Source organism: Cervus canadensis, chromosome 2 (genome assembly GCF_019320065.1).
Source record: "Cervus canadensis isolate Bull #8, Minnesota chromosome 2, ASM1932006v1, whole genome shotgun sequence".
Taxonomy (NCBI): domain Eukaryota; kingdom Metazoa; phylum Chordata; class Mammalia; order Artiodactyla; family Cervidae; genus Cervus; species Cervus canadensis.
In genome coordinates this window covers 15,006,626-15,031,878 of record NC_057387.1, presented here as the reverse complement: position 1 = coordinate 15,031,878, position 25,253 = coordinate 15,006,626, and the positions used below count along the sequence as shown (strand labels likewise).

The following is a 25,253-nucleotide window of genomic DNA, read 5'->3' as shown; positions in this document are numbered from 1 at the left end:
ATATTTTTGGGTGCTATTGTAAGTGGTTGCTTTTGTAAAATTTCATTTCCTAGCTTATTGATAGGGTATAGACATGTAATTAATTTTTATTGATTGAATTTGTATCCAGCAACCATGCTGTCTGATTAACTTATCTCTAATGATTTGTTAATTTATCTCTAATAGTTTATCTTCAGATATTTTTGGGGTAGACAAGCAGACAATCATATCAGCTGCAAATAATGACAAAATTTTTTTACTTTCTGCTCCTCCTTTCCCTCTTTTCTACAGATATTGCACTGCTAGGAATTCCACTGCAGAGGTGGTAATAACAGGCATCTTGATTTCACCATTAAGTGTGGTGTGTGCTTTAGGAAGAGATCGTTTTGTAGGTATCATTTATTGGATTAAGAAAGTTCCTTTTGTATTAGTTTTCTATTGCTGTGCAACAAATTGTTCAAAACAACACATATCTATTATTTCAGTTTCCATGGGTCAAGGGTACAGCCACAGCTTAACTGGGTCATTTGTGCTGAGTCTTACAGGGAAAATCATCTTGCTGGCTAGCCTGCAGTCTCATCCGGAGGCTCAACTAGGGAAGGATCGTTTTCAAAGCTCATTCAGACTGTTGACGGAGTTCATTCCTTTATATGACTGAGAGTCCTGGCTTTTTACCCACTATTGGCTGCCCTCAGGTCTGACAGGCCAGTTGGTCCTTGCCACAGAACCCTTCCCAAGGGAGGCTGACAACATGTCTGTTTGCCTCTTCAGAGTCAGCAGGAGAACCTTGCAGTTCCCTAGGATGGTGTGGACATAATCACAGGAGGGAGGTCTTATCACCTCTGCCATCTTCCATTGGCTACAAGTAAGTCACAAGTCCCGCCCACACTCAAGAGGTGAAGGGCATACAACAGCTTGAATCATGGAGAGATCGCTGCTGTTCAGTTGCTAAATGATGTCTGACGCTTTGTGATCCCATGGACCACAGCACACCAGGCTCCCCTATCCTTCGCTATCTCCCGGAGTTTGCTCAAAGTCATATTATACCTTCTATGCCTAATTTTCTCGGTGTTTTGTTTTTAATTAACCAATGTTGATATTAATTAATTTCTTTTTAAGTTTCTATTTATTTAAAAATGTTTATTTATTTATTTACTTGGCTGCGCCCGGGGCCTTGGGATCTTTTAGCAGCAGCTTGCAGGATCTTTTTAGTTGTGGCATGCGAATCCTTAGGGCTTCCCTGGTGCCTCAGTGGTAAAGAATCTGCCTGCCATATGCAGGAGATGCAGGTTCAGAAAGATCCCCTGGAGAAGGACCTGGCAACTCACTCTAGTATTCCTGCCCAGGAAATCCTCATGGACAGAGGACCCTGGTGGGCTTTTGTGTCTCAAAAGAGTAGGACACAACTTAGTGACTAAAACAACAATAAGCAATATGAACTCTTAATTGTGGCATGTGAATTCTTAGTTGCAGCATGTGGGATCTAGTTCCCTGACCAAGGATCAAACCTGGGCCCCCTCTGCATTGGAAGGGTAGAGTCTTGGCCACTGGACCACCAGGAAAGTCCCTGATTAATTTTTTAAAAAATCTATTATAATTAAATGATCTTTATCCTTTGATCTATTAATATGGCAAATTTCATTATTTTTCTAATATTAAACAAACATTTTTGGGACAAACAATTTAATTATGATGTATTTTCCCCCATTTATTTCTAGATTTAGTTTGATAATAGTATGTTTAGGATGTTTGCATCTAAAGTCATAAATAAAACTGGCCTATAGTTTTCCATTCCTGTACTGTCCTATGGTTCTGATATTAATGCTATGCTAACCTCATAAAATGAATTGGGGAACAGCCCTTTTTTTTGTTATGCTTTGGAAAAAGTGTATTAAGATTGGAATTATTTTGCTCGTTGAATTTTAGATAGAATTTGCTACTAAAATCATCCAGCCTAGGCATTTTCTTTGTGGGAAAAACTGAACCATTTACTTACTTATTTTTAATGATTTTATGATTATTCTATTTTTTAACTATTTTTTTGAGTCAAGTTTGGTAAGTAGATTTTTCTATAGAAATCTATTTTTCCATTTATTTCCAAATAGCCTCCTATTATCTTTTCAGTGATTATAGCATCATTCCTAAGATTGCTTTGTTTTCTCTCTCTCTCCTGCTCCTCCCTTCCTTCTCTGGCTCTTTTTGTTCAATCTTGCTAGAGGTTTATCAATTTTAATTGTTTTTTCACAGGATCAACTTTTGGATTCTTTAAAGTCTTATCTAATATATATTTATTTTCTACTTAATTTCTGCTCTTGTCTCTATTTGCTCATTCTGCCTTTAATAAAATGGTATTCAACTAATTTTGAAATGTATTTTCATTAAAGTTGTGTTTTACATATTTGAAATTTTCCATTATGATTTATTTTTTGACTCATGAATTATTCATAAGTATGCTTCTTAACTTCCAAAGGACATTTTTTTGGTTATAATTTTTTGTCTTACTGATCTTTAGTGTATATTACATTGTACTCAGAGAATGTTTGTGTGGTCCGTGTGTGTATGCTCAGCCACTTCAGTCATGTTCAAGTCTTTGCCACCCTATGGACTGCAGTCTGCCAGGCTCCTCTCTCCATGGGACTCACCAGGTAAGAATACTGGAGTGAGTTGCCATGCCCTCCTTCAGGGGATCTTCCTGACCCAGGGATTGAACCCGCATCTCCTGCATTAAAGGCAGATTCTTTACTGCTGAGCCAGTGGGAAAACCCCCTGTTTGTATGGTACCCTTACAGTGTGTTTAAATGTCCCTTAAAATGTGTTTATGGCTCATTAAATGGTTGATTTTCAATAATGTTCCATGTACTAGGAAAAGATGTAATTTTATGATTATTAAGTCATTCACATTTTCAATATCCTTTCAGATTTTTTTGCCTGTTTGATCTACTACTTACTCAGAGAGATGTGTTAAATTTCCTTACTATGATTCTGGGCTTGTCTGTGTTTTGCTGTAGTTCCATAAATGTTTGCTTTATGTATTTTGAGGCCAAATGACTAAATATATAAATTCAGAATTGTTATAGTTTCTTGGTGAACTCAATGCTTTTTACATTAAATTATATTTCCCATGATATTTATATAGCTACACCACTTTCTTTTGGTTATAATATACTTGGTGTAGCTTTTAAAATTTGTATGTTCAATTTTTCTTTATGTTTTAGATACATCCCTTATAAATAGCATTTATTGATATCTGGGTAATTAAAAACATTTGGTCTGACAATCCTTTTCTATTGCCTAGAGCATTTAGTCCATTATTTTGTCGTGATTATGGAAATAGTTGGATATATTCATTCCATTTTGTTTTGTCCTTTTAAAAATATTTATTTATTTATTTGGCTGAGCAAGGTCTTAGTTGTGGGATCTTCGATCTTTGTTGTGGCATGCAGGACCTTTCAGTTGCAGCATGCAAACTCTTATTTGCAGCTTGTGGGATCTAGTTCTCTGACCAGGGATTGAACCGGGCCTCCCTGTACGAGGAATGTAGTCTTAGCCTCTGGACCACCAGGGAAGTCCCTTGTCCTTTCAATTTGTTCCATCTTTTCTGTGTTTTTCCTCCTTTTGAACTGAATTTTTCCCTCAGTTTTTCAACCTGTACTAATTTGGAAGTTACAGACTCTGCTTCAACTATGTAATTGATTATAATTTTCATTGTCTAACTCTGAAGTTATTGATATTTACCTCCCTTCCAAGTAATAACCCAGATCACTTTTACTGCACTCCTCTCCCCAACCTGACTGATGAATCACTGTCTGCTTTAGTCTCTTCTTTCTGTGAATACCTGGTTGGTTCATGTAACAGGATCTCATTCTGTATCTTTCCTTCTTCCATCACCCTTATACCCTGATGGTCAAGGTACACTCTAGAGTCAATTTTGGCATTTCCAATTTTCTTGTTATCCTATTTAGTTTTTGTGTTTTAAACTTTTGGTCTCCCGCACTGTAGGCAGACACTTTACCGTCTGAGCCACCAGGGAAGTTTTAAATGTCAGAAGTACTGAATAAGCATTTCCATTTAATTCTCATTCTGGTTATTCCTCTGGGGAATCAGACGTGCACTGAAGATTGGTTCTTCTCCACAAGGACTCTTTACATTGAATGTGGCTGAAGATCCACCTGCAAACTTCATCATAAAGCAAAGTTACCAGCTCAGGTAATTAGAAGAGTCAGTGGCTCCAAGGATGTTGGCTCTGAGGCCCCCATTTCTCTCTTCCTCTCCTCTCTGCCTTCTGTGGTTTTGGCTTCATGTTCTCTGTGTTGGCCCCTGACAACCCCACCCTCTTCCCTCATGAAACAAAAGGGGACATCAGTTCCTGACAAAATCTGTACACCACACCTTCCTGGGGAAGACTGTTTTTCTGATAGCTTCTGCTTAAGCCTTCACTCTGAGAGTCATTTGCTCATGTTGGCTTAATTTGGGCCATGTGCCCTCCTTTGGGGAGGGTGATGAGTTCCTCTAATTGCCCTAGCCTGCCTTGGTCTTCTATGGGTCTGGAAAAAGAATTACTTCTCCCCAAATGCATAGTGGAGATAGGGTAGGGTGTATTCACCAAATTAAAATCCATGTACCATGGGCTGGAGAATTGGAGGGAATGAATTGTCCTGGAGGTAATGAATACTGTCCTCTGTAGCTTTCTTTCACCACTTTTCTCAAAGAGAACCAAAGATGTCAGTCCCTCTTGTGGATGTTCAGGCAATACTAGACGATTATTTTCTCATCTGAACAAAACCAAATAGGATCTTAGGTTCCCGCATTTCTGAGTCAAGTAAACATTGCATTGTCATCCTGAGGAAAAAAATTCTCTAGGAAATCTTAAGTATAAAGCTGTTAGGATTCCTAATTTCTGATGTTCAGGCAGAGCTATGTATCTACCTTCTCATTCCAAGAGGTGGGAGGTGAGGAGGGTGTTAGAAGAAAGGGCAATTGAATCACGGTGTACAAGAGCTTACAGAAGACCTGACATTTCCCTTGATGAGTGACTGGGGTGTGGGTGCCTCACTGCTATATGTATTCTTTCTTGAGAAATACTTGATGGCTTTTAAGTGATACCCCAGTGTTGGAAAGTAGGAGGTAGAACAGATTTGGAAAGAAGCTTTACCTAAGTAGAGAGGAAATGGCCTGTAGGCAGCGGTAACATATTGCATTCATGTTTTCCACCTTTGGTTTTCTAGGGGACAGGATTGCATTTTAAGAGATGCTATTAAGTGTGACTTGTCCCCGGAAAAAGATAAAGTGTAAATTTCAAATTCATGCTACAAAAAAAAGATTAAGCTAATTTTGGCTAATGTTCATGTACTATTTGCAGTAGTGACTGGAATAAAGATTAATAACCTTGACCACCATTAGCATAATCCACTGTAATTCTGGATATAAAATTGCATCATTTTAATAATCTAATTTAATGTCTCCTAACCAGTGGGGGTTCTTGTAGATTTGCAAGTATTAGCTTGAAATTCTTTAAACTAAAGGCAGATAACAAAATGATCAACGTCTCTGGAATATGAAATACATGATGAATTAACTTAGCCAGTCACAATATGCATATCTTTGTTTTCAATGAGAGACTGATAATATGGTGTATGTGTGTGTGTGAACATGTATGTGTAGGGGGAAGCAGGGCATTTTATTTTTAGCTAACATTTGCAAAATTCATAACTGACTATGAGGATGAATCTAGGAAGAATGTGGTGAGGCTCTGGGCAGGCCTCAGCTTTCCACACCAGCACAGAAGGCCTTCTCAACATGGGGTGGCAGCGTTCCAGTTCAGTTTCTGCCCAATTAGGCAGAAGTTCTCTGTTTGATTTTGGGCCAATCAGTTCTCTTGCCCCTCCATTTCCTCTGTGTCAGGTAAGGGACGTGACACAAATTTCCCGGATGCCTGTGCAGTTTTCTATTCCCTTGGTTGCTGTATTTCTGTCTTACCTGCAGGGGGCAGTCTTACTCAGAGGGCCCCGTATTTAGCAGGATTGGCCCGTTCTGAGAACTGGGCCCACTTTGGGGTTCTAATGTCCCTTTCCCCCAGTTTTCATAGCTATGCATAATGTAATAATGGATCAAGTTTTCTTTAAGATAGGAGTCATTTTATTTAATGGTTAAATATAGTTAGGAACGGATCCATGAGTGTCTCATGGCAGGTTACCCTGTTTTTTTGTTAGGTTTAACAAGACATCTGCTAGCAAGGGCAACGTGTTATTTTAAATTTTAGTCTTTTTCGCCTAATGAAAAATGTTGGGATGGCCCTCCCCGAATCCTCATAGAGACCTAAGGTCAAAGAAAGATATTATGCCCCAGACAGACTGTGTGTCAGGAGAAAGCAGAAGGCTGCAGCAGGCAGGCAGAGAAATACTGAGTGAATAATAACCTGGCAGCATTGTTTGCCAGTATGTGTAGAGTTGAATGCAAATTAGCACAGGTTCATGGGTCCAGAACTGGAAAGAAACGAGGGCAGGATGAAAGGAATGGAGCTTCAAGCAAATCCCCGTCTTAATACAAATCTCGCCCTTTCTGCCCCCTCCTCAATGGCTCTTTGCCAACTCGGGAGGGTAGAGATCCCTGGGGGAGCCACTGGCCAGGCTGGACACCTGCGGGGGTCTCACTTCAGCGGCTCTGCATCAGCCTTCAACTCTGAGAGCCCTTTAGACCCCCTGGGGCTTCAGGGAAATTCCCCGGGTACCACCCCAGACTCTGCCTTCTGAATCTCAGGTCTCAGGGGCACTGACTTGAACGTTTTCAAAAGCTTCTGAGGTGCTTCCAGTGTGAAACCAAGACTGAGAACCTCTGCTCAGATAAATGGAATCACCGTACTGTGTAACTGCCTGATCCTTTATTTGAACATAGCTGCAAGCGTATTTTATCACACATCAGTGTGTCTATACATCCTCATTGATAACAGTCGCTTACCTCCGGCACAGTTCTCACTTCCTCCCCGACGTTGTTAAAACTAGGTTAGGTACTAAACACGTTCACACGTTCGCTTCTTGGCAGGGCCAATCTTTTGAGTCAGGCACCGCCATCAACACTAAGGCAATGCTGACCTTGATTAAAGAAGAGAGGTAACTTTTTCCAGAGGGCTCTGTTTCCAATCTAAATTAAGATTTCCTCCTTTAAAAATTCCTGTTTTCACAACTGCAGACATAGGGAAGGAAGAAGATAAAGGAAATCAGCCGCTTGCGTTTTTGGTTTTGTGTTTGTCAGTTCCCTTCTTGTTTTTATTTAATGCCATCATATTGTATCAGCATTTACCAGAACATTTTAAAAATGCCCCTTCTCTCCAGCTTCAGTTCAAGAGGAAGTGGCGAAGGCCGTAGACTCAGCTCACCCTCAGTGGCACAACTCTCACACTTTGCACAAAGAAAGAGATGTCGTCTCCCACCCAGACCTCCAAACCCACCCACCATTTACATTCCAAGCCTGGGTCTAGGCATGTGGTTGACATACATTCTTGGTCTTCTTCATCCAAAGGTGGCCAGCAATAGAATTTGAGCCATTAATTTCTGGTCCTTCCCAAATGTGCTGAAAAGTCTTAGGTTGTATTTTCAGCTTAACTCCTGACTTTGATAAGTCATTTGCTGCTTGCTTTTCTCTAGCTCAATTTTCCCATCTGAATAATGGGAATAATATTTGTCATCTACCTCACAGGGCGATAACTAAATTATTGACCTTTGAGGTCCTTGGATGAAAGTTGTTTTTAAGTATGAAGTATTGTTGTTTTGTAATCACTGGGTTGGTAAATGCATTCCTTCAATAAGGGATTTTGGAAAGAGCTTTAAGTAATGAATGGCTACAGAAATATAGCTAAATATTTTTTTGAAAATATTTTAACTGAGAAAAGACCCTCAAATATTAGATACTTGTTTTGAAAGTACCTAAATTGCATTTTTCTTCCTCTTCTTTTTTCATCTAGAGCTACAGAAAAATTCATGGGGAGAACAGCAAGGTATGGGGGTTTCAATTTGGGGAACTTGGTTTGCCAAGCCTTTAAAAAAATTAACTTGACTGCGTGCTTTGGGTCTTAGTTGCAGCACACTCAAGTGGAATCTTCCAGGGATAAAACCCATGTCCCCCACACTACAAGGCGGATTCTTTACCACTGAGCCACCAGGGAAGTCCTGCCAAGCCTTCTTAATGACAGTTCCACAAATGTGGCTGTAGCAGTGGGACAGTTGGAGAGACTGGTTGTCCTTCTGGGCCCCTCCGATATTTCGAATTGTCTCTTCTGATTGACACCGTGAATGGGCATTGCCTCTCTGACCTGGCCCTGGCTGTCAAGAGGGCATTGCCACTTGGGCAAGGAAATGGAGAGAAGATTTAGTTGATGTGAAGAAGTAAAGTGTTTTCTTGAGCTCATGAACAGAGCCATGGAAACCATGGGACTCTGCCTGGGACTCTGGAGAGCTTCTAACCAGAGAGGCGGGCCCTTTAAAAGCTGTCACACAGTAGAACGAGATGACCTTTGGTAGACAGGCTGATCGATACAGATGACTGTATTATTGTAGAAAGGCAGGGAGCAGGAGCTCTAGAAAGTTCACTGGGGTCCCTTGGCTGGCCATCTTAGATTCTCACCTGGTTCAGGGAGAGAAATTCCTACTTGTCCTTCTGTGAGTGCTACCAAATGGAAGCAATATTTGGTTAGTCTCTAAGTCATGTCCAACTTTTTTTTGGACTGTAGCCTGCCAGGCTCCTCTGTCGATGGGACTTCCCAGGCAAGAATACTGGAGTAGGTTACCATTTCCTTCTCTAGGAGATCTTCCTGACCCAGGGATCGAACCCATGTCTTGGTTGGCAGGCAGAATTTTTACCTCTGAGGTACCTGAGAAACCCAAGCAGTATTTGAGTTGACCCAAGCCCCATCTCCTACAATTTAGTCTTTCAGGTGACAATAAAACCGTGCCTAGCTCATAAAGACCAGAACCTTCTGATTCTGCTATGTTAAGAGAACTTGGCACTAGAGTGAACAAAAGGTTTGCTGTTAAAATGGAATATAATGAAATTACAAAATCACTGTAACCACTTTTACTTAGGCAGTCCTGCAGAGGGAAACAAAGCCACTGAAACAGAAAAACGGTTCCCAAAAACAAATTCAATTTCCTTTTTGACGATCTGAGAAAGTTGACCACAGTTCCATTCAAAACCTTCAGGCACTTGACTTTTTATATCCTTTACCTTTTTAATAAAAAGTAAAAAACAAACAAAAAAATACATCAATGTCCTGGATAGAACCTCTCTATGTAAAGGTCTCACTAAACAAATAAACATAGGACCAGACAAAAGAAATGGAGCTGCAAATAGCAATACGATATATTATGAAGCATTTATATATGTATGTATATGTTATATATGAATGTGCAGGGTATATGTGTGTGCACCTATGTATGTATAAATATGTAAATATTTGCCTACATATGTCACACACACACACACACATATATTTATACTGACCTCTTTAGATTGAAGTCCAAGGCACTTTTTACAATGAACAGGTTAAAGCCATTAATTCAGAACATAACTGTTTCTGGGTACATATCAATTTATGGCGCCAATATCACAATTCACATCTTTCCTTGCTTACCTCAGAGTGTCTGGTTGGTGTAATGAATAAGAGACTTGGTTTAAAGAGAGATTAGGAATGTTTCTAGACGGTTAAACTAACTTCTCTTGCTAGTTTCCTCTAGGGAGGAGAGTTCCCACTGGTGGGATGCTGAGTTTCTCAAGGAAGGAACACAGATGCAGCTATTTCTGCGTTATGCTGAGCAGGGAGCCAGTTGGCCTTCCAGGGGACCTGGCCCAAAGAACCACCTGATATTCTGATGGCCCTGCCAGCATTCGCTAAAACGAAAACCTTAAAAAGGTGCTTTGAGATGGCTCAAGGCTAGGAAGTGAGTACTTTTAAAATAAGACTGGGAAAAGACTGCTTCTTTGTATATACCACTTGAGCTATCTGACCTCAAGAGGAATTTTAAGGTGCATTTGTTTTTATGATCATATGGGACCTTTACTTCATCAAATAATTCTATACATGAGGGTCAAGGAAGAAACAGTTTGATTTTCTGAATAGTAATGATGTTATTTACCATTGCTGTGTGGTCAGGACAGTGCTTACAATTAATATGTATACCACATGGGGACGTTGTTAAAATGCCTAATATGATTAAGTAGGCCTGGGATGGGGCCCGAGATTCTGCATTTCTAACGAGTTCCCAAATGATGCTAATGCCACCGATCTGTGGACCACACTTTGACTTACAACTGTCAGCATATAGCTATATGCCTGAATTACTGTCCAAAGGTCCCATTTTCCCCAAATCAGGAATTTGTATTGGCTTTCTTAATTCTAGATGGAATAGTAACTTTGAGTAGAAAAATCAGAACACTCTCTGTAAACATAAAAGTCTTAGTCTGAGAACAGCTAGAAGGAAAAGCCAAAAGAGACAGTTCTATTTAGTAGCAGAAAAGTATTACGAGACAAATAAATTACCACCAGTACATTCATCAGTCAATTATGAAATTGAGAATAAACTAATTTCCATTACCAAGTGAGTGAGTAACTTGCTAAAAACAGGTGCCCGGGAGTTCTGATGGCTTTATTGGAGCTCAGCCAAACATGTAACTGAGGACCAGTATAGAGACTGAGAGAATTCAGTTCAATGAAAATAAAATGTGTGTTCAGGTACACACTGCTGTATTTAAAATGGATAACTGACCAGGACCAGCTTACAGCACAGGGAACTCTGTTCAATGTTATGTGGAGAACTGGATGGGAAGGAGTTTGGGAGAGAAGGGATACATGTGTATGTATGGCCAAGTCCCTTCGCTGTCCGCCTGAAACTATCACAGCATTGTGAACTGGCTATACTCCAGTACAAAATAAAAAGCTTAATGAATAAAAATGAAGTAAAATGTGTCTCCATGTTAGGTCTCAGCCACATGAGCATATTGAAGCTGGGCATTTAGATATTTCTCTTTCGAATGGCATGAATAACATCATTGAGGCCCCAGCCTTATCTATATTTAAGCTCAAATAAAACGGAAGTGTGAGAGGATTCCAGCCTTTTTCCCAGGAGAAAACCTACTGTTGTGCACTATCAGTATATCTGTGTGAATTTTCAGAGATTGTGAAGGGAAGAGATACCCTCAGTTGAAGAATCCATCCTGATGCTACTTGCTGTGCACCTGTGCAATATTTTACCAATGTGATAACAAGCAAGGGTCCTCCTTGGGAGGAGGCCACTGATTCCAGGAAACCTTCGTTCTATGACCAAATGCATCCTGTTTTCATCTACAAAGAGTCCCGTGGCCAAAGGAGGGAAGTGAGAAATTTTACACATGTGTCCCAACTGCTCTATCAGAGAAGGAAGGACATCGATATCGTAGTTGCTGAAGTAGAAAATTTGTCACAGTTTTGCCGATAAAGGAAAACATCTTGATGGAAACTCTTTCCTCCCAGCTAAACTAGCAGAAAAGGAAGCCCAGCTCTTTGCATGTCCTGCCTCCTCCCTTCATTCCCTTAGGAGCTGTGCTCCATGTTGTGGTTAAATGTGTGGAAACCTGGCTCCCTCTAGGGCACCGCTGACTCAGAAGAGCATAACTGCCCGCTGGGTTCTCACTGGGTCCCCACGGAAATGAAATTCCAATCCCAGTTATACTCTGACGCAGAGAAACTTACAACGCCTAGGATTCTGAATCTTTTGTGTCACAGGAGAACAAGACCCTTCCTTATGCCCCATTCTGCCATTGCCAAAGGAAAAACTGATTGGCTGAGTTTGAGGCATATCATTTATGTAATAGGGCCTTTGCATTTAGATAGAAAGAGCCTGCACTTTAATTAAACTGGCTTTGCACAGCTACTAAAGGAGTGATGGCTTTTAAGATCTCTTCTGAAATGGCTTGAAAGAATTTAGGGTAGAATTAGTCTTCTAAGTGGGGTATAACGTTCTTTTATCTCTATTAGTCAGGTCTCAGGGAATTAGAATATGGCAGTTCAGTAGGCTGAGGACCCTTGTTCTGGGTGTTAGGCAATCACTAATAGTGATGTGTACTCAGAAACAGTCGTTGGGAGAGCAGGTTGACACTGTACCTGCTAAAGACTAGTTTGATACAAAATGTTAATTGAAAGTTACAATATATTTTATAATATAGCAATATATTTCATATTTAAAATAAACTGTTATACTTTCTCCTATCATTAAAAAATAGCAAGCAGTACAGAGGCAAGATGCAAATTCATATTGAAGCTCATCTGATTCTGAATATAAACACATCAGTTTCTGAGTTCGCCATGGATATATTTCCTCCATTGACATCCTGCTGCTCTCTTTTGTTCTCTTCCGGTCAGTGCAGAATGGAGAGTCTGGGACCAATACTGAGTTGTTGCGCCATTAAAAAGTGTGTCTGATGAAGGTAGATCAGTCCTGGTTGAGATTCAAAGACTGAGACAATATGATACAGCTAGAGAATGTTGTTTATTCCCTGTCCTTCTTCTGTGAACTTTCATGTTGGCTGTTCCGATCAGATCGGTATTTGATTTGTCAAAGAAACTTTTTTTTGGCTATAAATTCAGCATCTCTTTGGGATCTGAACTATAGGTTGGTGTTGAATTTTGTGCTTTTCCTCCATCAGCTTGGTTGGCCACAACGTCTGTTTTGTTTGTCTCAACACATGGTCCAAGCCCAAGAGTACAGCTTCCAGAACGTGTTTCTCGGGTGTGTAAACAACTGTGGCAGGGCACTTGGCACCTAGATTTGGAGGTCATACGTTGAAGATTTGATAATGGTTTTGTTCAGAGGGAACTCCAGTTCATATTTGGGCATTTCCAGTAATAGTGTAAGGAAAAAGATCACAGTTATTTTTTTTCTCTATCTGTATATATTACTATACCATTCCACTGAGAACTTTTTAATAAGCTTCGGTCTATTTTAGTAAAAATCTACATATTATTTGTCTGACAGGAGTTTAGTGTTAATTTCTATTCATGCAGCTTGGCACAAGCTTTCAGGATGAAGAGCAACTCACCTATATTCTACTACCAGAGGCAGACACTTAATATTGCTATCCCTGTAACATTCCTTTCTTAGTGGTTTCAGTGATCCCGTTCCCACAGTGTTTACTTTGGCGGCAGTAGAGAAGGAAGGGATACTGTCCAGGGTGTCGTTAAGCCGACCGACTGTAGCGGAAGGATGGGAAGGGAAGAGGCTGTTCCCGCCTACCAGGAAGCCATCAGGTAGCTGTCTAAGGTACTGAAACCGAACACGTGCAGAGTCAATAGGGGCAGCAAAATGATGACTGACAGAGCCTTCATCTGCTTCTAGGCAACATCGAGGGAAGTGGGATGACTGCAGAACTGGGGACATAGTTTACGATTTAAAAGCAGTAACTTTAAAAGGGCAGTAACCTACTGGTAGTGCAATGACTTCATAGTGTCTCAATTTGGTCCTGTGATGGTAGCAACATCATGGGTTCTGGAATGAAACACTGATTCTTAATTTGGGGTGCACTGTTTGATGAGGTACACTCTGAAGGAGGAGAGAGGTCTTGGGACTATGTGCTCATCCCATGCTTCTCTCCCTGCTAATTTCACATAGGTCAATAGGTAAGAATTACTTTTTGGTAACTACTGAGTACATTCTGAGGCAACACCAAAGTGTAGACTAGACAGAGTTGGTTTGGGCTGGTGTTGTTGACAATAGTGATTCCATTTTAAAAATCTATTGAATACTTCACACTTAAGAATATTAATTGTTATCTTCATTTTAAGTATAGAGAAATTGAGGTCTGAGGTGGTTATATTCATTGGCCAAGGATATGGATCCAATGTTAGCTTTTTATTTATTCTGATTCTGTATCTCTAGGTTTATTCTCTTCCATCAGGATTTATTCATAAGAAATTATAAAAAATCAAAGGGAATGTATTAAAATCATTATTTCTTCAATATTATTTCTTCCCGGCCTTTAATATACAACAACAGTTTGCGCTTGCTCAACACTTTAGAACTTACTTGGGCATACACTCTCTATACCTTCTCACTTATGAGATTATTGTTATACCACTGGTACTTGCTGAAGTCAAAGTTAGTGGTGATTCAAGGCCTTACCCCTCTTGCTCTTTTGCATTGTATTATACCTTTCTAGAGATATGATGTCATGAAGTTACATATTATGAGGATGGCAAGAGCAGTTCATAGACACTTTATGATCATTTATTGATGATGATCACACATATGTGGCCTTTGATCCAATGATGCAGATTTTCATTTGGACTTCAATCTAAGGAGGGGTGAGCCCCTAGTCTGGTATAACTTACCAACTGATGTTCTGTCCTGAAATTCCACTGAGATTAGTGGTCTTAGGTAATCATATACATCCCTGCCTTTACAGTACATGAAGCTATAATATGGCTTAAGCAATGAGGGGGTGGCTCCGTATTTTTAATTCAAGTGTCTAGATATTTTAGGGGATATCAGGGTATACTTTGATCTGACACTGAGTTAACAGAAAGATTATAGGAGGGGCTTGGCCACTGGGTCTGACTTCCAGGAGGGGGAAGAACTCAATCAGTTCAGTACTGGGGTGAGGTTACCATAATTAATTGTTTTTTCATATAGCCAACTCTCGAGTAGATAATTAAATCTCCTCTACCACCAAACTTGAAATTACAGGACAAGAAGGTATGGCACGAAAAGCCCCCTGCCCCCCTTTCCCATCTGACTGTGATGCTGAGGCGCAGTGGACTTAGCCGAAAGATGGGCTGTAGGAAGGAAATGGGTGGGTTACATCCTGGATAATCCATACCTAAGTCATCAAAGGTTCATTGTACTTGCAGGAGAATGGATAACTTCCCCGTCTAAAGCTGAAATAGCAGCGCAGAGAAGCAGCGTCCCATTTACCACTGGAGGGTCAACATGCAAATTCGGTCATTTTTTTTTTGAAAAGTACTCTTTTCCCAAGGAGAAAAACCATACTTAGCTATTGCACTACCAATAGGTCCAGTCACACTACAAACGCCCGTGTGTTTCTAGGATACCAGTGACTGCTGTTACGGAAAGTTTCTCCAGCCACTCTTTTCGCTTGTGTTGCTAGCTTGGTCATTAGGATTTACCCAAGTGAACAGCATTAGTGATGGGTTAAAGAAGAGCCACCCATAGACAACAAAAGTCTGCACATACTTTTTGGCAGGAGGAGTAGCAGTGGAATCTTGCATGCCATTTGTTTGAAATTCAAATGAAATCCCTACATATGCACATGTGCATGTGCGCGCACACACACACACATCATAGGGCTACCTGGGGAATGGGAAGAGTGACTAGGAATTAAGAATTGAGGGCTGCAGTTTAGATGATTGAGATTGGCATGCTCAGGTTGACCTGTCAGTGCTTTTCACACTGTGAAATGAACTAATGCCACAAAGAAAACACATGGTTATTTCACCTGCTTATCTGTCTGTTTATACTTTCAGCTGTCACTGAAAACAGGAGCACCATTCTTGGGACATAAAAAAAGATACGGATCTTTTAGATAATCAATAAGTAAAATAACAAGTAAAAAAAAGAAGCCAGCAGTAAGTGTGGCGTCTATGGTATACAAAACAATGAAGGAAAATGCTCAAAGGAGTTATTGAGATAAAAATGAGGCCATCAGGGGAAGGGCAATAGCAGTAAAAAAAAGATAAAAGAAGAAATTTAACAAGAGACCAGATCTTCTTGAAAGAGTGGGCTTCCTAGGGTTGTCTACCTTTTGCTGTCTGATGATTCCCTTGTCCCAGGCCCAGAGCTGTAGACGTCTCCACAGCTAGACTCTGCTTTCAGAAAGGTGATGATGTCCTGTGATACCCTACAGGACAACCATCCATACCACAAATGACATCCTTCATTTTACCCTAAACGGATGAAATATTCCCTACACTATCATTTAAGTCCCCACAAGCAGAAGTCAGAGACCTTGGAATGGGAAATGTGATGACCAGTAGGATGGTTTTCACATCACAAGCATTATGTATAGTTAGATGATGGTATGAGAAAAATATCTTGCATCCAGATGCCCTGTGCTCACAATTTCTGTTATACACTGGATCTGGATGTTTCTGAAGCCTCTTGAAGTTGGAGAAGTATTACAATAATTTTTGCACCAAGATAAACGTGGCACAATAGGAGTAAGCTACTGACAAATCTATGTCACCTTATCTTACCCACAACGTTCCCTAAGGGCTCCCTTTATCTTCAAAACTTTGCACTTTGACATGGTTTTAGGTCACATAGAAGGGACCACCTGGGTCACTCATCCTCACTTCTCCTCCCAGCTCTCATGTGAGGCCCTTGACACCTTTGTGCTCTTAACATCTGGGCTGGAAAACTGTCACTGGATAAATATCACTGAACAACCCCCCAGACAACACTTCTATTCACGAAGGTGTCCTGGGGTTGCACCTATTCACACATGTGTGTGCATGCGTGCACAGATCCTGTTCCCCTGCCCTCATATCCATACACCTGATCATGCACTCCTGTGGAACACAGCTTGTTTGGATACAAGATAAAAACTCTGCAGGAGCTGTTATTTTTAGAAGGCTGCTTATCTCTCCAGAATGCCAATTTTGGCTTGTCATTCATCTCAGAGCAAGCATGGTGTACCCTGTTTTGTATTTGAAGGGACCTGCATCTTCAGTGAAGCTCAGAATGTGGCAACACTGGCAAACCCACTGAACTGACAGCACCCACACCCAGATTCAGACCAACTCAATGTACATTTAGAGAGTGCCTACTGTGTGCAGAGTAAGGTACCAGCTCCCTCTTTGCTTGGGTCAAGTGCAAACAAGAAAAGACCTGGGTTGAATGTGGGATGTGTGTGTATCTGTGTGTGCATGCACACGCTTGCAAATACATGGGTTATATGAGTATTAATATTGAATGGAGAGTCTGGCTTTTTATTCATCAATTTTTCTTTCAGTCTAAATTTTATGACTGTGTAAGGGATGGGAGGAAAGAACATCTGTTTTAAGCTGTGGGCAGCTCTCTCTTACTTTTGTCCTCTGGGGGCTTCCTTAGACAAAAGGAAAGGAAAGTGGTGGGCTGGAGGACCCCAGGGGTGAGGAACCCATCTCCCAAGCCTGATACCACACCCTCCCCACAGTGGGACCCACCTCCAGGCTGGCTTCACTGTTGGCTCCTTCAGTGCATCTGACCCCCCACCCCTCCCCACGTGAAGACCTGAGATTGAACGTGGATTTCTGTTCTCCACCAACTCTGCAGCAAGGGCCCTGCCAGAGGCGTCGCTTCCTGTCATCTCCTCTTCCTGCTCCCAAGTAGAGGCACCTAAACAGAGATTAGATTTCTGGTTTCAAGGCATATCAAACCAAGCACGCTGAATGAACATGAGTTAGTTAATTAGCTCGGTGTCTCTTCTTTACGATCCCTGGTCTGAAATGTTCCTTGATGGCAAAGTGACCAGGAGAGAGTTGATTTGCATCTTAAGACCTATGGGTAATGCTTCTGGAGTGGGGAGTTTTATTTAGCAACTGCTTGAACTCGTGTATGGGGTCGGGAAGGAGGTGGAGCTGACCCCGATCGGGCTGTCGGAGAGTGGGGTGTGGGTGCCCACCGCCACGCTGACGCCCCGGGCCTCCATGAGGGCAGACAGGAGCTGCTGCTGCTGCTGACGCAAGGTGTCGGCGATGAGCAGGGGCAGGGAATCGAAGCTGGCGGTGAGGTGCTCCAGCTTAGACTCCAGGCTGCCGATCTGTTTCTCCAGGTCTTCACTCCGATCATTGAGCTCTGTGATCAGGTCATACATGACATTCTGCATCTGTTTGGGGAGATGGAGAGGTGAGAGATGGGAAGACAACAGGTCATCACAGGGGAATCTGTGATGAGAAACATGAGATACTCTTCCAGATGACAGTGGAAAGACCACTCTCCAGGGACCAGCTTCCACGTTGGCTGGGTCTCCTCTGGCCAAGGATGGAGAAGCCGTTTACTTTCTTAAAGACATGGCACAGTGGCACATGTGCTTTTTATGTTGTTATTGTTTTATTACAAAAAACAATGCATATTACCTATAAAAATATATTAGAAAATGGGTAGGATGGAAAAGAAGCAGCACTTCTGAAATAGAACAAGTCCCTAATGTATCCTCAGTTTCTTACTGCATCCAACCTCTCAGCTCACAGCAATGACACCCACTGATTAAAAAGAGACGCTCTGAGGCAGGCAGTGGACAATGCAATAGACTGCTCATTGGTAGGCCAGGGTTCAAGTACCTGTATGCTGCTCACTAACAATGTGCCTTCCCTCAGGTCCCTTAAACTCTCTGAACCTCGGTTTCCTTACAAAATAGAAGTTAATAATAACTACACATAGTAATGAAGTCATTGCTCCGCCCACCGCTCACTTTCAACACAGCACCCAGAATGTACGATTATCTGATGAAACTCACTCTGGCCTGGGTTGCAGTGAAAGGAAGCCGCCTTGCAGAGATTATAGCGCCTCTCCTTCCTGGTCAAGAAGGGACATTGCCTCAATCTGGGACACCTCTGAAGGGCCAGCCACCTTGGGAACTCCCGTGGGCCGGTCGAGGACTTTGCCTACCGTATCACGTTTCAGACTCTCTTTCTGCCACGTTCTCCCTCCCCCTCTCTCTGACAGGTACGGTCCTGACACTGCCCCCCAGTAAACATCCTGCTCTCCTGCTATCTCCCAGTGTCCCAGGGACCCGCCCATCACCAGTACTTACCCCATACACGTCCCATGGCCAACAGCCTCACTTCCTCTAAACCTCCCTGAAAAATCACCTCCCCACAGAAGGAAAGGGTCAGACCAATTGACAGAGTAGCACTGACATACATATACTACCATGTCTAAAGTGGATAGCTAGTGGGAAGCTGCTCTATAGCACACCTCATATCAGTGCTCTGTGATGACCTAGAGGGGTGGGATGGGGGCAGGAGGGGGGCTCTAAAGGGAGGGGATATATGTATACATATGACTAATTCACATTGCTGTACAGCAGAAATTAACACAACATTGTAAAGCAAGTAGACGCCAATTAAAAAAAAAAATCCCCTCCCCTCCGCCACGCCCTTGTTAATAAGGCACCTTGTCCGCACTCCACTCCTGACCCGCTAACCCTGCTCAATGCTCTCCTTTCTTTGATGCTGTCTTCTAATACACTAACTATCTGCTGTTTCTTTTGCATATTGTTGTTGTCTGTCCTCTCCCACTAGAAGGAAATCCCCTCCAGGGCGGGGACCTTTGCCTGTTGTGTTCACTGACGTGTCCCAAGGACTTAAAATAGTATCTGGCACATAGGAGATGCTCAGCTAACATTTTTTGATGAATAAATATTCACAGATGTGCCTAGCAAGGGGGTCTGTTGCACATGGTCAGCACCAAAAGCTGTTTGTAGAACTAATGAATGAATGAAGTGCTGTCTCAGGGAGAAACCTCTGCCCTTCCATTCTTCAGCCAACGCAAAAGTTTAACTGATGGGAGAAGACCTCTTATACCACAAGTTATTTCCATATAACTAGAAGATCTCCCAGTGTTTCCCGCTGAGACCTGAGTGGCTGAAGGAAAGGGGAAAAGAGTCCCGTGGGGGCCCAGCCCAGGGCCCGCCTCTGGAGAGCAGGTGCTCAGTAAGTTTTTGTGAATGAACCCTGAACGAGGTCTTGAGAGCAGGAGAGCAAACATGGGGTACCTCCAGGGAACTGCAAATAAAATACAACTTGAGAGTAATAAACTTGTCTTCTCGAGCCTGAAGTATAAACCAGGTCAGCAGAGTACTAAACAAATGCAACTCATGCCAAGTGCTCCGTCTTCCGTTTTCCCTCCATTCTCTGCCAGCGCTCCTTATCTCCAGGAGAGGCCGTTCACTCAAGCTGTTCCCACCTGAAACCTGGGCACCATCCTCTCCCGGCCCCCCTCTCACCAGTACAAAGTCCTGCCTACTATACATCTAATGATCCCTCAAGTTCAACTCATTTAATTGAAATGAAACCACTTCTGTTCCATTCAGTACCACCAAGGTTCTGACTCTACTCTTATCAGGCAACGTCTGGGTTATAATTTGGCTTCCTGGGTTGGTCTGTAGGGACTTTATCAACATGACAGTCACATTTCTCCCTGCAAATTAACAAATGCCATCAGACTTGGGAGCAAGATTCTTGGGAGACTTCAGGAACACATTGTTGGGTGTTTCTGTGGCTGCAAGGGCAGAGTGGGGTTTGTGGCTGCTTTGTACCCTCCAGCCCTCACCTGCAGGTGCGGTGGCTCTGGTCATTTGCCAGTGACACTCTGATCTGTTTCACCTGAAATTTCAAGTTACTCCAGGAAGATGCAGAAAGCATGGGGGCAGGCAGGGGCCAAGGGAGTAGGAAGTGAGGCGAATGAAAAAAAGAGTTAGAGGTGGCAAAATGTGAGAAGCCAGAGGGGAGATAGGAGAAGGGGGGTTGAGAATGTAGTGATACCTTCCCAGGGTTTCCCTGGTGGCACATGGTAAAGAACCCCCCTGCCAATGCAGGAGATGTGCCAATGCAGGAGAGGTGCAGGAGATGTGGGTTCAATCCCTGCATCAGGAAGATCCCCTGGAGGAGGAAATGGCATCCCCTTCCGGTATTCTTGCATGGGAGACCTCATGAACAGAAGAGCCTGGAGGGCTACAGTCCATGGAGTTGCAGAGTCGAACATGACTGAGCAACTAAGCACGTACGCACGATACCTTCCCCCCAGGAAATTGGCTGCAGCCCCAGAAGGAATGAGGCAGCTGTGACTTCTCCAGGGCAGGACTCCACTGTGGCCCTCTCGGAGGAGAGGGTGAGTTTAGGGGTGGCAGTGCTTCCTTCAGTAATTAACATTCACAGAAGCTCCTCAAGGTGCATGTTCTTCCCAGAATGTACAAAACCTTAAATGGATTTGCCTGCAGGGGCACCCTGACGAGCTCTGGACTGAGTCTGGGCCCCTGGGTCTCTGCCCCAGCATGGCAGCTCGCCAACAGACCAAACTTGGGATGGTCTCTTTGTTCCTTGGGATCTTGGTTTCCTCATATAGATTTCTAATCAGAACTACCACGTGCAGAACCATTATAGTTTTTGGAGCATTTTCACAGATATCACCTTATCTGATCAGTTGAGCCTCAGATGTGGGGAAGGATTTTTACATCTCAATGGAAGACACTGAAGCTAGGTATAAAGAGCCCCAGCACACACACCCCTCCCAGGCCCCCAAGCTCTGCCACCCTACAAGAGAGCTCTTCCATAGAGCAAGTGTTATTTGGAGGCCACATGCTCTTTTCTTAATCTCGAGAGGACCACAGGACAGGGGTGGGAAGTGGTGAGCTGGGCGGACGAAGCACAGAGAGAAAAGGAGAGAACACCGTGTTATTATTGTCTCCCCTGTTTTGTTGCTTGGCGACAAGATGCCAGGGGGGAATGCAGACCAGTGTGAAAGATGCTAGGCTGCTGCCAGGACCTTGGCTGAGCCTCCTGGGAGGAAAGATGAAGTGTGGCGGAGTTCACACCACCCCTGCAGCCCAGCAGGCACCTTCCCTTAACCCTTTCCTCCACACTCTTTCTTTCCAGTTATTGATGGTTTAGGTTCCCCACCCAGTTTCTGTGAGCCTCTTTCCAATTCATGGAGTTTGCTTCACCCAGTCTGCTCTGCAGGGGGCCCCATCTCTGTGATAAGCAGTGACTGACATGAAGAAATGAAGGTTTGAAAGTCCAGGGTGTCCACTATTTCCAGGAGAACTCCAGCCACAGAGTGTCTTGCCAGGTGACAGAGAAGGCAGAAATATGGCTACTTGTTAAAGAAATATCTTGGGGCTTGGTGGACCATTCCTGCATCCCCCAGCATGGGTTTCCCAGCAATGTTTGCCTTACCTGACCCTCCTCCTGGCTTCAGGTGATTGGTCCGAGGGTAGACATGTGACCCAAACTGGCCAGTCAGCTCATCCCTTTTGAGAATTTAGAATTAAGACCAATAGGAGGCCAGTCAATTTGTCTTTGCCTGTGGCTAGAACTAGAACATGGACTCTGGATAGGGGCCTGCCCTGGAGACAAGGGGCATAGAAAGTTGTCAGGAGATGCGGGAGAGGAAGAGAGAGAGAACTGATGCGGGCACTTGAATACGAGAGAGAAGAGAGGGTGGGCACCTATTTCCTGGGGTGAGGTCCATTTCTAGTTAGTTCCTTTCTGAAGTCTGACCACATGCCTGCCCTGAGGTTCTGCCTGGAATGAGACTTCCTTGTATTCCTAAACACCTACATTTTTAAACCTACTTCCAAAGGGTTTCTGATACTAGAAGCCAAGAGTGTTGAGCAATGCACGCTAGACCCTGGTGAGGGGTTCCCTTCTGCATTCGGGCATCCCATTCACATCCTTGCCTCCTCCAGGCTCGCAGGAAACCTCAGTCTACCTCAGCACCCCCTGTAAAGACAAACAGGCCTGTGGGCTTCTCCCAACCCATGCCAGCCACACATTCCCTGATTAAAGTCCTCCCAAGCTTGGGAGATCCTTTCTCTGGCCTGATCCCTTCATTGAACAAGGCACTGCATGTGGCCCAGGAACTGGCAATTTCTCTGATTACACCCTCTTTTCAAAGGGGGTTTAATTTGCCTGAGGGAGTTTCTCTTGCTTACTCAGGGAATGTGTTCTGTGATGATAATTGACATCTGCTGGAATGTTCTACCAGCCTGGCCCTGGGCTATACACTTGACATACAATTTCTATCAAGAGGCAAGGAGGAGGAGGAGCTGAGGATGGGTCAGGTCCTTTCTTCAGTGGTGCCCACACTCAGCTCTTCCAGCAGTGCAGCCTCCGCTTCTTTCTTTCACTCCAGAGATTCGCAAAAGGAGCGAGTTTCTTTACAGTGTTTGCGGCAGTTCAGGGCCAGAAATGCAGAACGATTGTAGGGCTCTGAAAGGAGGGCTCTCTTCTTTGGCATCTTCGTGAGGTAGAAAGATATGCACCTCCCCCCTCCTCCTGACCGGGGGCCAGAAAAGCCGAGTCGTAAGGACTGAAGGATGCAGGAAAATGAGCTTACAATTATAACCACAAATCAGAAGGATCCTTCTAGGTGTGGCCTAGACAAGCAGCATCGCCATCATCACCGTTTGGTCTTGTCATTCTCCTTCACCCTGTGCAAACTCAGCGTCCAGCGAATCAAGCAACACACTAAACAGACTCAGCAGGCCAGTCAATCAATTCCCAGCAAAGCCTGACCTGAGCGATAGAATCGAAGAAACACATGCCAGGTTTTCAAAGTCAATAACACACACTAGTAGCTTGCAAATGTCAAGAACTTGAACTTAGATTATTTTTTAAGGAAGGAGGAAGTGGCCTTAACTTTCCTGGTCCTGCTCTGTCCAGTTTAGCCATGGCCACTTCTTCACAGCCACACCTGAGGAGATGAAAGGGCAGCGTCTGAGAACCCTTCATGGGGTCTTTGGATTCTGCCACTCACCTTGGAAAGGTCCACCAGAGTGTTGGCTTGGTCACTCAGCTTCCTCTGCTCCATCTTGACGCTCCTCAGTCTGTGGGAAAGAGTCGTAAGAGCCATACTCTTCAAGTGCATGCTGGGTTCAGCCCCACCAGCTGATTCCACATCCACGTCAATCCATCTGGTTTTGGAACCCAGCCCAGGACCACAAACATGGGTGACAACTGACCAGAATCAAGGGCTTGGCAGGTCCCCAAGTAAGCAAACTCATCTCCATGCGTGCTTGCCTCTAGTCACTATAGCTTGCCCACCACTCTCAGATCGTGTCCCAGCTTCCATGCCTTTATCAAGTCTGTGCCTTCCACCTTTAAGGTCTTATGCTCAGCCTTTCAGGGTTTCCTGAAACTTCCAGGTCAGACTAAATGTTTTCATCCTCTACTTTGAAAAATCCACTATATTTTTTAAAATGCTTAGCTTACAGAAACGGAGAAGGCAATGGCACCCCATTCCAGTACTCTTGCCTGGAAAATCCCATGGACGGTGGGCTGCCGTCTATGGGGTCACACAGAGTCGGACACGACTGAAGTGACTTAGCAGCAGCAGCAGCTTATAGAAAGCACTGATCACAATTTGTTCTGCTTCCAGTTGTAATGTGATGTATGTGTGTGTATGTAGACTCTGAGAGCTCCCTGAGGCTCTTATCTAATTTTTGCCTTCCATGGCAGCCTGTCCAATGTCTTGCTGTGGCAGGTGCAATAAATGAATAAACAGACTGATCTGGATCCAGTTCACCACCCCCTGTGCTTGTTGAGTGGAGCAGATTTCTCCCGCTCCTCTAAGTATATGAGAAGATTCCAGTGGGGCTCTGGGGCGCCCACCACTTCTCACTTGGTCGTCTGGTGGCCTGGCCTCCCTGGCTTACTCACTGGTGGATAGCCTGGAGAAACTTTCTCTGGTGCTTCCTGACTTTGGCATGGTCAATCTTCTTTAGCAGCTTCGTGTGTTTATAGATTAGCCACGTTTCCCGAAGGACATTGGCTGCAGCATTCTTGATCTAAGGAAAAGTAAAAAAGCAGGTTACTATCAGGTGAGTTTTCCTAGGTTCACATGATATTTTTTTTGGGGGGGGGGTCTGCCGATAGAGTCGACTTGGCAAGGAAATGAGTCTGCAATGATCTTTTTCCTTAATCAAATCGTGAACTCTTAGAAAGGATGATGAAAATTCATCTCTCATTAATCCTGTATTGGACACGGTAGACTGGAGGCTGAAGTTGAGGAGTGCCTCTTTCTCTTTCTTAATTATTTTGGGACTGCCTCTCCACTGCCGTTGCTATATTTAGATAGGCTGCCTTCCCGAGACCTGGAGGCCTGGGGTACACTTGGAATAGATAAATATGTACCACTGCTGCCCTTGGATGCAGAGTTCCATGCTCTACATGGGGTTTTTATTTAGTGTACATGGTACATTTCTTGGATTCCGAGAGTAAACAGATTTCCTATCAGCTAGAGATTGTATTTATTTTAAAATTGTTTAAAATTTAACTAAAATTTATTTTTAAAAATGTAAAGGTTACTTTCCACTTACAGTTATTACAAAATATTAGTTATATTCCCCATGTTGCCCTATATATCCCTGAGCCGGTCTTACCCTCAGTAGTCTGTATCTCCACTCCCCGGCCCCTGTGTCGCCCCTCCTGCCTCCCCACTGGGGACCACTAATTTGTTCTCTTTATCTGTGAGTCTGCTTTTTTTGGTTATATTCACTAGTTTGTTGTCTTTTTTAGATTCCACGTGTAAGTGATA

General features: G+C 43.3%; 1 protein-coding gene across 4 annotated transcripts in view; it reads right to left on the bottom strand.

The window, feature by feature from the left end:
- Positions 1-10,805: 10,805 nt before the first annotated feature.
- Positions 10,806-25,253, bottom strand: part of KCNN3 (potassium calcium-activated channel subfamily N member 3) — a 169,529-nt gene continuing 155,081 nt past the window's right edge. For 3 of the 4 annotated variants that reach the window (XM_043455201.1, XM_043455215.1, XM_043455222.1), the window contains 3 exons: positions 24,377-24,504; positions 23,475-23,544; positions 10,806-17,823 (listed from right to left, as the gene is read on the bottom strand). In XM_043455201.1, the coding sequence (XP_043311136.1) occupies positions 17,530-17,823; positions 23,475-23,544; positions 24,377-24,504 (492 nt within the window). In that variant the 3' untranslated portion in view covers positions 10,806-17,529. The remainder of the gene's footprint in view (positions 17,824-23,474; positions 23,545-24,376; positions 24,505-25,253) is intronic. The other variant, XM_043455208.1, reaches the window with a different exon arrangement.